The 14,943-nt window shown below is 44.3% G+C and overlaps 1 protein-coding gene across 1 annotated transcript in view; it reads right to left on the bottom strand.

Moving 5' to 3' along the window:
* Window positions 1-3,486: 3,486 nt before the first annotated feature.
* DMBT1 (deleted in malignant brain tumors 1) overlaps window positions 3,487-14,943 on the bottom strand; it is a 164,637-nt gene continuing 153,180 nt past the window's right edge. Inside the window, 4 exon segments of the mRNA XM_030940142.1 lie at window positions 3,487-3,504; window positions 3,822-4,002; window positions 4,685-4,754; window positions 8,700-9,014. Of these exon segments, the coding sequence (XP_030796002.1) occupies window positions 3,487-3,504; window positions 3,822-4,002; window positions 4,685-4,754; window positions 8,700-9,014 (584 nt within the window).

Genomic DNA, 14,943 nt, shown 5'->3' with positions numbered 1-14,943 from the left:
ACACATCCTGCCTGACACTGCTCTTAGCTGAGACCCATTTTGTATTTCTGACCCCTAGAACTTCAAGATCATAAATTTGTGTTGTTTAAGTCACTAAGTTATGGCACTTTGTTAGAGCAGCGATGGGGAAATTGTACAATAAGTAAACATTACATGCAATCAGATTATTATTCCTCCAAAAAAAAAAAAAAGAAACATTTCCTTTATAAAAATTAAGAGAGAGTTTGGATACTCCCAGAGAAGCTGGCCAAACTGAAAAATTAAGTAATTACAAAACCCTATGTTCCAAATGGTTTCCAGTATTTTAAAAACAGTATTGTTAGCTCTCTTTTTTAAACAGGTGAGTGATGTCCTGAAAATCATCTCCATCCAAGCTCAGTTATAAGGGGCAGATTATAATAAGTCACTGAGTAAAATAACTCAATAGCCACTTTTCCACGTACTTCCCTCCTGTATTGGGTGGGAAAACAGAAAAGTCCCAGGGGAAAATAGCACAAACAAGTTATCTTACCTGATAATATGATTGCTGAATTTCCATCACCTATTGGTAAGAATAAACTGAAATCGTTCTTATTCTATTAAATTGAATAACTTTTACTTGACTTTACTTTATTGGTTTTCAACATATCTTTAATGTGACAGGTCTAAAATACAAAATGTAAAATATCATGAATTCCTGGTGAAATCAGCCCCTGGGACTTAACAGGCCTCTCAGAAGTCCTGTATTTGCTTTTTTGATTGCTTTTAACACAGCCTAGAAAGAAAAGCCTTAACATATAATACTGGCTCTTCAGAATGCCCACACACTGACAGCAAGCCAGTTACCAGTGGTGCTCTGGGCCACCTGCCTGTCCTGGGCAGTGGTTACCAACTGGAAGCAAAGTAAGATGGCCATGGTATGTCCACATATGAGCTGTCTTCTCAGCTTGTGCCTCCTTCAGGGCCCAGGGACCATCATCTGGTTCCTCCTGGACCCTTTGCAGACATTTCTATTAATCTTATATATGTTATTAATTATTACACATACTATTATTATATATTACATATTATAATATGCAATATACAATACCATATTTTAATATCATTTTATACTATAACATATCACAATTATATATTAGATTAGATTATTTTATTTTATTAACTATTATATTATAATTTATATGATATAATTTAATATATAATAATTATATATGTATATGTTCTGCTACAAATTTCAAGTGACAGTAAAATACATATATCTGCATAGCAAGATCAGAAAAACAGAAATATAAGATTAACAAGCATATGAATGAAAGGAAAATCAATGGAAAAATTATCAACCAACTAAAAAAAATCCTTGGCTATTGCTAGTATTGATCATTCAATTAAGCTCTGAACTTCCTGGAGTTTGAAGGCAGATGGAAATCATGGTGCATAATGGAATTCTCACTGCCTGATAAGTGGTATCCTCCTAAAAAAGTCATTGCCTTTGTTTATTGAGTATTTTAATACTTAATATAATGTTTCCAACAACAATTTACAAAAGTGGCAGAATGTTATATATGTGTCTATTTTTTCTCACTCAAATATTTATTTAGAACCTATTATGTACCAGGAACTCTCCTCGGCTGTGAGATAAATAAGATCGCCAAAGTTCCTTCTCTCACAAAACCCACACTGTGGGGATGGTACAGGAGGACACAGATGAGCAGGACAATGGAAAAAGTACAAAAACCATCTTGGGCTGGCTGCGGTGGTTCACACCTATAATCCCAGCACTTTGGGAGGCTGAGGTGGGCGGATCACTTGAGGTCAGGAGTTCAAAGACCAGCCTGGCCAACATGGTGAAACCCCATCTCTACTAAAACTACAAAAAATTAGCCAGGTATAGTGGTGCACGCCTGTAATTCCAGCTATTCGGGAGGCTGAGGCAGGAGAATTGCTTGAACCTGACCTGTGGAAGTTGCAGTGAGCAGAGATGGTGTCCACTGCACTCCAGTCTGGGTGACAGAGTGAGACTCCATTTAAGGGGGGGGAAAAAAGGACTATCTAGAATGGTGTGAATACATTAGAGCACAAGAGTGAAGTACAGGCAGGTACTTCCCTTCACCAGCCACACTGAACCCCACAAGGCAGGAAAGAACATATGCTAAACGGTAATGAAAGAAACACAATTTACCAAGCTTTTTCCTTAAAAATCTTGGTGATAAGAATCATGTTTTTAACAGCTATTCCACTGGAAAAATGAAAATAGCAATACTAGAGAATAACCAAAACCCTCATGATTGAAGTGAAAATAAAGCTAATTCTTGCGGAACAAAGAAAGCAGTCCAACGGCATTTTCAGCTTAATGGAAGGATTATCTTAATGGCCCAGGAATGCAGAAATGAAAAACAATGACTGTCAAAATATGGCAAACTGGTCCCTCCCACTATTTATTCCATTTGTTTCTTTATTATCTGCCCATTACCTGCCCGGTAGCTTCTAGAATAAAAAATGTCAAGTCAGTAAAACAAAAGCATGAACTTACCTGATGCAGGCTTTAAGTACTCAGCCTCTGTTAACATACAGGAAAAGAAAAGATCTACCTTAGAAAAGGGTAGCTGCCTCTAGAGATGCTTTAAATCAAAATTAATTTTAAAATGAAGAAGAAATAAAAGCATTGACCCTCCCTGCCTTAGTTCAGGTGACTTTAGTTAACCATGAAATGTATTAATTGTTTAGCATAGTGTGTCCAATAACACATATTCAATTCAATTGTGGCTCTACTGTGTCCACTGTGCAAACCCTATAACGCCTCCAAAGAGGAGAAAACACTAATTATACACACGAAACCGTTAGGTGGAACGCAGTAGCTTTATAGACTAGATTGCTTTGATGGAATTCTATGCCAAAACTCCAAATAATTTTTGAAAATAAAAGGGTTGGAAAAAAACCAAAAACTAAATGAAAATGAGCATGTTTGAATGGACTTAAAAAGCTAGTTAATGATATTAATATCATTTAGATAAAGTCTTTCTGGTTTAATACAATTAGAAATTGTGGCAAGTGACCAAGTTTACTGCTTGGTCAGACCTGCTAAATTATTTGCTTTTTCCCCACTGGCACACAAATTTATGCCGTTAGCACTGGTAGTATGCTAAATTAGCCACATGTTTGGTGGAAATTTGTTTGTATATCTAAACCAGTGGTTCTCAGGGGCAATTTATTCCCCCAAAGGTCACTTAGCAATAGTGTCAGGAGTAGGAGTGCTACTGTTATTAGTGGGTAGAGGTGAGGGATGCTGCAAAACAGCCTGCAATGCACAGGACAGTCCACCTACAACAGAGAGTGATCTAAACCCTGTCTTAGACTGATCATGACGATGACTCTTTGGTTAAAGACTTGTAATTAGCAGTCATGGCCTGAGCTCCCAATCAAGACAAACTATTGCTATTCTAATTTACAAACTCCTTGTTTTGTCACCTTCAGTTGACTGCAAATTTTTAGTGGGAAAACCTTTGTCTCTTAGTTCACCACAGTGACCTGAAGAAAGAAAGAACACCCAGAAAGTGAGTCACATCACTGTTGACTCCTGTTTTCTTTCACCATTCATTTTGAAATCTAGGCTTTGTCATGGAACCACCAATATCTTCTACTATTTTTCTCTGCGAAAAATCCAGTTCAACATCTTGTGGCTAATAAATTCCTGAGCTCAAGTTGAAGTTCTCAAATTACCACTGTGTCTTTACTTTTGGTTCACCCAAGTGGCAGAGATGGTCAATTACATAGGTGTAAGCACTGCCAGTGGGGTGAGTGGAGATGCAGTGAGGGGTACCTATGGAGGGAGAGGTGGCCATTACCTGCACAGATGATGCTGGCATCTTCTCTGGGACCTCAGTTATGCAGGCCCCAGCCAGCATGAGGACATTGTCCCAAAAAATTCTCTTTTCCAGTACAGTCCACATCATCCAGCAGAAATTCACCTCTGCCTTCACCAAATTGAGCCTCAGCAGGGGCTGCGAGGGCACCCCCGCAGTGCAGCTGCCAGCACACCACGTCAGCTTCATTCATGTCCCACTGGTCATCGCAAACCCTGCCCCACTGGCCATGGTAGAAAATTTCCACACGCCCAGAACACCTGCCTGATCCATTCACCAGTTGCAATTGTGGCCAGTCTTTTGGGGAAAATACAAGATTACTGCATGGTAGCAGAAGGCACATATTCTGTATTAACCTATTTGTTTCACCTTGCAATAAGCAGTTATTGGGCACACACCAGGGCAGAATAGATAGCACTGTGGATACTGTGGTTAAACTAACAGATCCAACTCTGGCTGTCACAGAGTTTGGAGTCTAGTTTGCAAGTCTGGAGGAGGCAGTCGTGTTAATCTAAAATTACATGGAGATTCGCAACTATGCTAAGTGCTAGGAAGCAGTATAATCTCATGATGTTTTGAGAGAATATAATGGAGTGGGGTGGGATTTGGGGATATCTTTCCTAAGAGATGACAAGGGATCTCAGGCTTGAAAGAGGAGTAGGAAGAAGTTACATAGACAAAGAAGGATGGGGAGAAGGACAGAGCCTTCCTCTGTGAATTAACAAAAAACCTGTAGAGATTTATGAGTGAAGTGAAAGTATTGGGATCCTCAGATAAAACCATTCTGTTTGGTAGTGTTTGCAGGGTTGGAGATATAACCATCCCTTTAGCAGCAAATGACCCACCAAGCTATATCAGCCAGGAAGTTAGAAAATCTTAACTTATCACCAGGAAATGGCATTAGGATCTCAGCATCTAAGAGCAGAGAGAAATAAATGAGGTATCATTGTCATGCAAAATAGTCTACCCAAGTTTACTGGACAAGCATCAGCATGTATGTGATGGCCTCCTGGAGCAGATGTTGAGCTAATGGCACGCTTTGAGAAATACATCCAGTAGGTTCTGATCAGTGGCAAGTGAGAAATTTATCATGCATCTAAGTCATGTACAGATTGATCTTTTAAACTGGATTATTTGTGCAAATGCATCTTCTGCCAGAAAGACAAAATGCTTATGGAACTGTATTCCTAAGACACTCATAAAGGAGAATGCTCAAGGACTCAGGTTAACAATAAAGGCTGTACTTTTCTCATTAATCTCTGAATTTTCTAAACAGAGATGCAAAGGGACTCTGTTTTGAGGCCATAATCACTGCCTTTCCAGCCTTAGAGGCATTATTTGGGTGTCCAAAGTTAGGATTTTCTTTAGTCTGAGTTTAATAACATTTTTGCATGATAATTTACTAAACCATATTCATGTCATCACTCCATGATTTTCCAAAATACATTTAGACAATAGTTTGGGGAGCAAAGATTTCCTCATGGTTAAAGGCAAGGAAGTTATCTGTTTTTTCTCTTTCCTTGTTGAGTCCTTTTGATTAAATTCAGTTGTTTTTTTTTTTTCTGCCACTCCCCAACCTCTTGCAATGCATTATGTTGGTAAATACAATCAAAGGATTAGGGGCATTAGCAGATGTTCTGTTAAAGACGTAGTAAAGTGTGATTCTTACCAAAAGTTTGCAAGTGTTCATTTTCATACTCTATGAGGAAAAAAAAAGACAGCTAAATGTGAACTGAGTCTATTGGAGATGACAAAAATTCTGGAGTGTCTGTACTTGCTAGAAGGATCTGCTGTTGCCCCATTACTAAGACTCCAGTGAAAAACTTCAGCCTAGAATATGCCTTATGTATGATGACTTCAAAAAGGCTTAGGGCATATCTGGGAAGGAAAGACCTTTTGACTCTTTTCAATATTCATTGAAATGCAAACATTTTAGTGCAAACTCCACTCAGGAAGAGCCCACTATGTGCAACTAGGGTTGGGTTTCTAAGTTTCTCACCAAGAGATGGGGTAGAAGACCCCACAGGATAAATAGGTGCATCTTCCTAAGGGACCAAGGGTACCTAATGTTTTTGAGTATTTACAACTTTGTTTTTGTATTAAAATAAATGTGGCTTAATTGTAACTTGTAAGTAAAACTGGGTGACTTTTTAAAGTAAGTAAAGGATTTCAAAGAGAGTCTGCTTAGGGCGTGGAAACCTGGGCCATGCTGTTTGCGGGTATTTGAAAAACAGCAGAACTGACTAATCCATTCACATCCAGTCCTCTCACTCATGTGGTCATTTACTTATTTCCCCAATTAACATTCATCGACTTTCTCTCAACATCACTGGAGGCAGAGGGGAAGAGCACTTAAGGAAATGGAACTGGGGAAAGTGTGATTCCCAAGGATGGAAGAAGGTGGGTCCCAGCTCCTGTTTAGGTAAATTAGGGCAGTTCAGCACAGGGGTTCCCTGCACCTGGGGAGCTTGGCAGGATTTGGGGGACGTGAGTGTGTTGGGGAGGCCTGACGTAGGTGAAGAGGGTGAGGCTACTGGCAGAGCATCAAAGACGGAACTCTGAAATTTTGAAAATTTTTGCCTAGGTGCAGGGCAATTTTTCCAGAGTATAGAGATTTTGGTGCGGGAGACAGAGCACTGGATGTGGATTCCAGAGACCTAAATATTTGCTGTGCGAGTTTGGTCAAGGCATTTAACTTTGACTTTGCTTAACCTTGTCTCTGAATCCCAGTTTCCCTATTTGCAACACAAGGCTCATAAAACAAGCCCCCCCGCCCCGAACTGCCAGTAAGGGTGGAAAGGGATAATGAACAGGAGGTGCTCAGGAAACAGGAAAGAGCTCAGTGGCTGACATCAGGGTTGTGCTTTGATACAGCCTCTTAGACAAGACCACTCGGAGACCTGTCATGCTTGGAGCACATGACCTGTGAAGGCTACAATAATGACTCAGTGAATCTGCCCAAGATTCACTTGGCATGAGATTATCCACCTCAAAAATGACAGGATACATTTAATTAACTATAATCAGTAGAGGAGACAGTCAGAGGAAATGACTGGAAAAGAAACTAGACTAAGGCTAATACTTGGGGAAGAAACTATAGTTAACTTTGCTTTCATTATTGATGCAGCTATTAATCAACGATCAGGTAATGAACAAATAGTTACTACAATCAGTAAATTCAACTGCACATGCTTGATTCTGAAGCAGAATCAAGATTTCTTAACCTCAAACTATTGACATTTGGGCTGGAAAGTTTTGTGGTGGGAGCTGTCCTGTGCATTGCAGGATATTTCGCAGCATCTCTGGCTTTTGTCCATATAGGCTAGTAGCACCCAAGCTGTAACAATCAAGAATGTCTCCAGACATTGCCAAATGTCCCCTGGAGGGCAAAATCGTGGAGAGTGTTTTTAAATTGCCTGAGGCAAGATTTATACTTAAAATACTTTGCTACCTAGATTGTTCTCAGCCCCTGTCTCCCACCTTCCCTCCCAAGGGGCCTGGTGCAGGACTTGCTGCCTAAGAGAGTGGCAAAGTCCTCTTTCTGCCCACCGAGGCTACCTGGAGCACCCCTATGAGGCAAAAGTAAATTCCACACAGGCCTGCTGAGGACTCAGAGGAAGGGCTTTGGACAGTGTCCCGCTTGGTTCAATAATAAGGCAGGACCTAGGGGTCCAGGAGGTGGGAAGGCCTGGGGCCACCTTTGCCCTGCAGGCTGGTGAGAGGCCTTGGGAATGATGGTTCTCCTCTGACCCCTTAACTGCTGTCCAGACGAAACTGACTGCAGTGGGAAAGGTCCCAGCCACAACAGGCCCTTGTCTTTGCAGTCAGCAGGAGAGGTGAGGCGCCTGCTAGCTGGCAGTCACCTGTAAGTCCATCCCACAGAATGGGGACGTTGTGTTCACTGCTGCGTCTCTACAGCCTTTGGCAGTAAATATTGTTGAATGCTTAGCTCCTGGCCACTTGGCGATGGACCTAATCCTACTTCCTAGCATGTTGGGTTTGGGAAAAACTGGCAGGGGAGACTCCACGGTTGTCTGCAGCTGAGCAGCAAGGAGGAGCCTTTCTGTTCCTCCTCCTCCTCCTGCTTCTACACCTTGCCTCATTACCCAAAGTCAATTTATCAGAGACACAGCTGCTCACTTTCTAAAGGGTTGATTTCCTCAAAAAGAACTGTCAACACAGCCTTATGGGCAGCCTGCTTTTCAGGCTGTGGAATGACAAGACAGTGAATCAGAACTGACAGACTGCCTTGTCCTCACAGCAGTACAGCAATAGGCATTATCATGATTGTCATGCATGACCATTCTCAACTTGTTTGGTAAGGGGAAAATGATGTGCAAAATGCCACGTTAAGCTCAAGGGGGCAGGGGGTTTGAGGAAGGGGGAATCATAGAGGAATTTTCATTGGGGTGGGCCTCAACCAGGTCCCATGGGCCCTGCCCTTCCATTGACTGCTCTGCTGTCTCTGTCTTGAAATTCTTAACACTTTTGAAAAGGGGGCCCACATTTTTGTTCTATATCAGGATCCACAAATCATGTAACTTTCCTGCAGCTGGACTAAGGCTTTTCATTTCAAATCTAGCATTCTTCCCAATATGATTATCTTTGACTTCTGAAATAGACACAGAGGACTGGGATTAGAGTTGGAGTGTTCAGCTGCTTTAGAAATATCACAGAGGAGTTGGCTTTAGAGTGAGTGTCTTTCTTGGGAAGAGTGGTTGAGGACCCGGGTGGACAGGGGTTTCATAATAATGAAATGGTACATTACAAAGGCATTCTCTCATGTTGGGGAGAAACAAGGAGCCTCAGGGATTGATCGGAAAAAAATGAAAAATCAACTTCAGAAGGATAGATATTTACCTGAGCAGATGACACCAGCGTCTTCCCCGTGCCCACAGTTGTGGGTAGACCAGCCGGCATGGGAGTACTCCCCCAGGTAGGCCTCAGTCCCAGAACACTGTATATCATCCAGAAGAATGGGGCCGGAGCCCTGGCCAAAGTGGGCCTCTCCAGGGGCAGAGACGGCTGCCCCGCAACCCAGCTGCCGGCACGCCATCTGTGCTTCCTTCTCGTCCCACAGGTCATCGCACACCGTGCCCCACATGCCTTCAAAATACACCTCGACTTATCCTGAACACCTTCCAGAACCTTCCACGAGTTGCAGAGCAAGCCAGTCTTTGGAAGAAAGGCAGTCCCCCAACCTCCACTTAAGTGTTGGTGAAGGGAGTCATCTTCCCCACCACCTCCTCATGGTCGCAGTAACAACTGCTATTTACTGAGCACCATCTGTCCTCCTGGCACTGGGCTCAGCCCTGTAGAGCTGACATCTTTTTAAGGCTCACGACTCCCTTGTAGGGTGTTGTTGTCCCCATGTTACCAGGGAGGAGATAGGATACTGACAATGGCAGCAGCTTCCCGAAGGTCATGTTGTTAGTGAAGGGGCAGAAGGGGAATGCTGTCGGATCTCCTAGGGCCCTCCTGTTCTGGGTGGGGTCATCCATGGGACCATGTTAGGTTTGCCCTGTGATGAGATGTCAAGGCTTTGCTTTTCTTTTTGTAGAAGTGCCCACCCTGGCAAGAATATCTGCATCTAAGAAGATAGAAGCCCTCAGGCTCTGGGCTTCTTGATATTTTAGCTTAGAAAGTCTCTCTTGGATTCTTGAATAATTTCCACCATGTCATTGTCAGTGTTGAGTGTTGAGTGTGGGTGAAATGCAAGTGCACAGCAGATACTAGCACTGTTCTTTTTTTTTTCCAAAGATGCTGCTGCCCTCTCCTGTCACCTGGTACCTGCAGTTCCCCTCTCCTAGTACTTTGATGGGCATGATCCAACTGGCTACCCACAGGAGTCTCCGGGGATAGCGAGGCACCTAGGATGGTCAGGGTTTCAGAGTGCGAGGGCCGCAGCTGGCCTCTGGGTTTGCGTCTCAGCTCTGCCACAAGCTAGCTATGCAATTCGTGTGGGCCACTTGAGCCCTTGCTTTCCTCATCTGTCAGAAATAATTGTACCTGCCTCAAAGGGGATTCGTGAAACAAATACAGATAAAATGCCTGGCACAGAGGGAACACTTAGGAGCTGGCAATTTTTATTACCTTCATGTTAAGAGCCAGTAATAAGAGAGACAGATGCAAATGCTCAGCTTGCTGCTGAGGGACAGCAGGGGACTGGTGGGTATCCTGCTGTCTTTCCCTCCCCAATGGCCACAGGGTAGTGCTTCTCAAAGTGTGACCCTCACACAAGCTGCCAAGTCATTTGAATCTCTAAGAGGGCTAGCTAAATATGCAGATTCCTGGAGTGCACCCCATGTCTGGGAATGGGGGCCAGGATTTTACATGTTCAATAAACTCTTGGGATGGTTATCATACATCCATCATTTAAGAACTCCTGAAATAGAGACCCTTAAGTCAGGTGCTTTTCTTTGTTTGTTTTTGAGACAGTCTTACTCTGTCACCTAGACTGGAGTATAGTGGCACAATCTCAGCTCATTGCAACTTCTCCTTCCCGGGTTCAAGTGATTTTCCTGCCTCAGACTCTCAAGTAGCTGGGATTACAGGCATGCACCACCATACCAGGCTAACTTTTTTTCTTTTTGTAGTTTTAGTAGAGACGGGGTTTCGTCATGTTGGCCAGGCTGGTCTTGAACTCCTGACCTCAAGTGATTCGCCTGCCTCGGCCTACCAAAGTGCTGGGATTACAGATGTGAGCCATGAGTCCCAGCCAAAGTCAGTCTTTAATGTATAAGAACCGTGAAGTTAAACAAAGATCTGAGAGCATCCTTGTCTTGTTAAGCAGAAATAAAACTGGGGTGTCATTCTTTGTGGAGATGTGTGACTTGCCTGGCTGGGTGGGGACTGTCCATTCCTGGGGACAGTCACATCGTCCGCCCTGCAGGTCCCTCCTGCCCTTGGCCCCTCCTCCTCAAGGCCAAGGGGAATGTCTGGCTGTGACTCACCTTCTTGCTGAGTTGCAGGGGTACCTTGGACAGTGCTTCTTTCAGCGTATGGGTTCCACAGTCTTCCTCTGGATCCTCCCATATTTTTCCTGGAGCAAACTGAGATGCATCAGACACGTTAGAACCCAGCAGGGATCCTGAGGATGGCCTAAGACAGTGGCCTCACGGGCCCCACCCCAAACCCACTGGCTCCCAGCTGCAGCAGAGGGGGCCTGGGAATCTGAATGATCAATAGTCCACGTGACTCTGTTGTGCAGCCGAGCTTGGGAACCAAAGTTTTACAATCACTTCTTCTTAATCTCTTGCCTTGGTGTGTAATTGGTTTTATGACTCTTCCTCTTATTCAACTAGATGTTTGTACCAGTTATTCCAATTTTGTGTCAGCTTGTATACTTTATTACACATCTTTAGCTATCTGTACTTAATCATGGCATTTGCTTTAAGTAAACTACAATTTACACATAAATTCAACCATGCTTTTTAGTTCATTTGATGTGTTCTAATATCTCAAGGGTTTGTCCTTTTTCAGGCATTTTTCCCTTTTTGTGTTTTTTTCTGTTTTTATTTTTATTATGTATTTTTTTTTCTTTTGGGGGGTTATTTAAGTAAAATTAATTAATTCTACATTTTTGGATTTGTGCTTTAGAGGTAACTTTGGTGAGAGAGGAGGTATTTGGCTAGTGCACATAAGCACAGCAGTTCTTTTAAAAACTGGTTTCCAACTCTTTCTGGTTAGATACAAGAGCTTTCATCTGACCACGGTCACTGCCACAGGGCCAAGGGAGAGGGAGGGTCCGGGTACAGGGACAGTTGTCAGTGTGGCCCCCTGTGGGGGAGCTGACCAGACAGAGGCCACTGATGCCACTGGATTGGCAATTAAAGGCCAGTACCTTTGTGTCTTAAAAAGAGCAGCTTCAGAAAGGAGTTGAGGTGAAGCCAGGGTGACTGGATTAGGAAGCAAGGGGTGAGAATAAGAAGTCAGGACCAACTCAGCGAGAAGTCTTGGATGTGTAACAAGAGGAATTTCCATGAGGGGCTTGGCAGGGTGACTGAAACCCAGCTCCTGGTCTTTGATGTAGAAGGTCAACCTCTTCTCAATCTGGAGTAAGGTGAGATGCAGACACACTGCCCATGTATCCCCCAGAGCTGAAGTCACTCTCCCTCCCAGGCTGCACAGTGCACCCTGCAGAATGTCCGGGGTGGCCTCAGGTAGGGAAGTGGTGCCGGGTGCTGGGCAGGTGGTCTGAGGAAGCGTTTGGTCTGTTTTATAGTGTTCAGGGGAATATTTACAATAAGAGATAAGGAGCCAGGAATGAGGGAAGATTTAAGACTAGGCAAGGAGATAACTGGTAGCTCAGTCAGGAGAGGGCAGCACTGTGGGCAGGGACTGAGGCGGGCGGGCTTTGGGATGGGATCAAGGAGGCAGAGTGAATGAAACAGGTTGGTCATATGTGGTGAGTGTGTGTGTGAGAGACATTGTGAATAAATGTGTGAGAGTGTGTGAATGAACGTGAGTGGTGAGTGTGAGTGTGTGAGTGGTGAATGTGTGTGTATGTGAGTGAGTTTGGGTGGTGTGAGAGTGTGTGTGTGAGTGGTGAGTGTAAGTGTGTGTATGTGAATGAATGTGAGTGGGGAGTAAGAGAGACAGTGTATGTGTGTGAATAAATGTGAGTGGTGTGTATGATTGGTGTGTGTGGTGTGTGTGTGTGAGTGAATGTGAGTGGTGAGTGTGGGTGTGAGTGTGAGTGGTGTGTATGTATGTGAGTGAATGTGAGTGGTGTGTGTGTATGTGAGTGAATGTGAGTGGTGGGTGTGTGTGAGTGGTGTGTGTGTATGTGAGTGAATGTGAGTGGTGAGTGGTGGGCATGTGAGTGGTGTGTATGTATGTGAGTGAATGTGAGTGGTGGGTGTGTGTGAGTGGTGTGTGTGTGGTGAATGAATGTGAGTGGTGAGTGTGAGTGTGCGTGGTGTGTGTCTATGTGAGTGAATGTGAGTGGTGAGTGGGTGTGAGTGTGAGTGAGTGGTGTGTATGTGAGTGAATGTGAGTGGTGGGTGTGTGTGTGAGTGGTGTGTGTGTATGTGAGTGAATGTGAGTGGTGAGTGGTGGGCGTGTGAGTGGTGTGTGTGAGTGGTGTGTGTGTATGTGAGTGAATGTGAGTGGTGGGTGTATGTGTGAGTGGTGTTGTATGTGAGTGAATGTGAGTAGTGAGTGGTGGGCGTGTGAGTGGTGTGTATGTATGTGAGTGAATGTGAGTGGTGGGTGTGTGTGAGTGGTGTGTGTGTGGTGAATGAATGTGAGTGTGAGTGTGAGTGGTGTGTGTGTATGTGAGTGAATGTGAGTGGTGGGTGTGTGTGAGTGGTGTGTGTGTGGTGAATGAATGTGAGTGGTGAGTGTGAGTGTGAGTGGTATGTGTGTATGTGAGTGAATGTGAGGGGTGAGTGGGTGTGAGTGTGAGTGAGTGGTGTGTATGTATGTGAGTGAATGTGAGTGGGGGTGTGAGTGAATGTGAGTGGTGTGTGTATGTGAATGAATGTGAGTGGTAGGCGTTAGTGTGAGTGGTGCGTGTGTGTATGTGAGTGAATGTGAGTGGTGGGTGTGAGTGTGTGTGTGAGTGGTGGGTGTGAGTGAATGTGAGTGGTGGGTGTGAGTGTGGGTGTGAGTGAGTGGTGTGTGTGTGAGTGAATGTGAGTGGCGGGTGTGAGTGTGAGTGAGTGGTGTGTGTGTATGTGAATGAGAGTGGTGGGTGTGAGTGTGCGTGTGTACAGAGTGGCTCTCAAGGCTGCAGCCTTGCAACAGGGCTAGGCGGTGTGCTTTCTACCAAGCATTTGGCCAGAGGTACTTGGGACCACAGGGCAGCTGTGCAGATCCAGCTGTGATCTGACACCTGGAATCTCCAGCTGACCATGGTGCCAGGGCTGGGAGTCCCTGTCTGAGGAGGCAGCGGCAGGGCTGAGAGCATGGGTGAGGTCTGTGGGGGTGACAGAAGGAGGGGTTGTGGTCAGTGTGGGGCCCAGGCAGAGCAGTGCACACAGCTGAATGGATTGTAAATTGACCATAATGGGGTTTATAGCGACGTTTTAATGATTTCACTTGGATTGTGTTGATTAGATAAATTGTGCCAGGGAACAATTGCATTATCAGAAATAGCCTTTCACTCTCTGATGGTCAACAAGTTCCCCTTTGTCTTCACTTCTCATGTAAATCACCCTAATATCAACTGCACTCCAATGGTCTGCCAGTTCCCCAAATCTCTTCTAGCATCAAAGTGACCTGCATGGAACCAGCAGTGGTGTCCCTGGGTGGTTGTTTCCAGACGGTCTCACTGGCCCCATTGTCTGTAAGACTCTTGTGCAATCAGCACCAGGAGCCTAGAAAAGCCTATTGGGCCGTATCGTATTACGAATGCATGAGTTCCTGGAAGCTCAAGAGCACCTGCTCCATAAACTCTGGGGCGATGTCCACATCTTGGGGGAGAGGTGCAGTGACAGTACAGGTGGGCACGAAAGGGTTGGAAAATGGGCAAAGATGAAGGAGACACCAGGAAGCTGGCAAGAAAATGGCCCCATTGATAACTGAGACTTGCCAACGGTGTTTGTAAGATTAGCTGAGCCTCTCAAATATCCCTAGATTTTCAGCCACTCAGGGGAAGAAGCCTCATAATCCTGTTGTTTTTATTCTGAGAAAGATCTCGTAAGTAGAGATCAGCCAAGGGTGTGATGTTCTTGTTCATTGTGTTTTGTACATTTTTTTCAAACTAGTGATGGAGCGTTCTCTACTGTGCCAGCCCCTGTGCTAAGAAATGGGCCCAGAGTAGAGTAGCGTGTGCCCTCAGCCTGGGAAATGCTCTGATGTTTGGTGGTAAGCTTGCAAATTTCAAAGAAAGCAGAATAAGGCAGGGAAGAGGAGAGCTGAATATTGTTGTAGCTGGATTATCGAAGTGCCAAGTGTAATAGTTAGTAGTCCTCATTTGGGGGCTTTTTCCATTGGGAATTGGTTTTTCACTGTGACGTAAGAGAGGAGAAGGGATTTGGGACAGTTGGGACCAGAATGAGGCTGATTTTTGCTTTAAGGGACCCTTTCTCTGCTGTTCCCAATAGATTAGTAGTTATCAGGGTGTAGTCTTTAGAGAAACACTGAATTTTGGGGTGGT

The sequence above is a fragment of the Rhinopithecus roxellana genome, chromosome 11 (genome assembly GCF_007565055.1).
Source record: "Rhinopithecus roxellana isolate Shanxi Qingling chromosome 11, ASM756505v1, whole genome shotgun sequence".
Taxonomy (NCBI): domain Eukaryota; kingdom Metazoa; phylum Chordata; class Mammalia; order Primates; family Cercopithecidae; genus Rhinopithecus; species Rhinopithecus roxellana.
The sequence above is the reverse complement of the archived record's forward strand: the minus strand, read 5'-3'. Positions and strand labels throughout refer to the sequence as shown.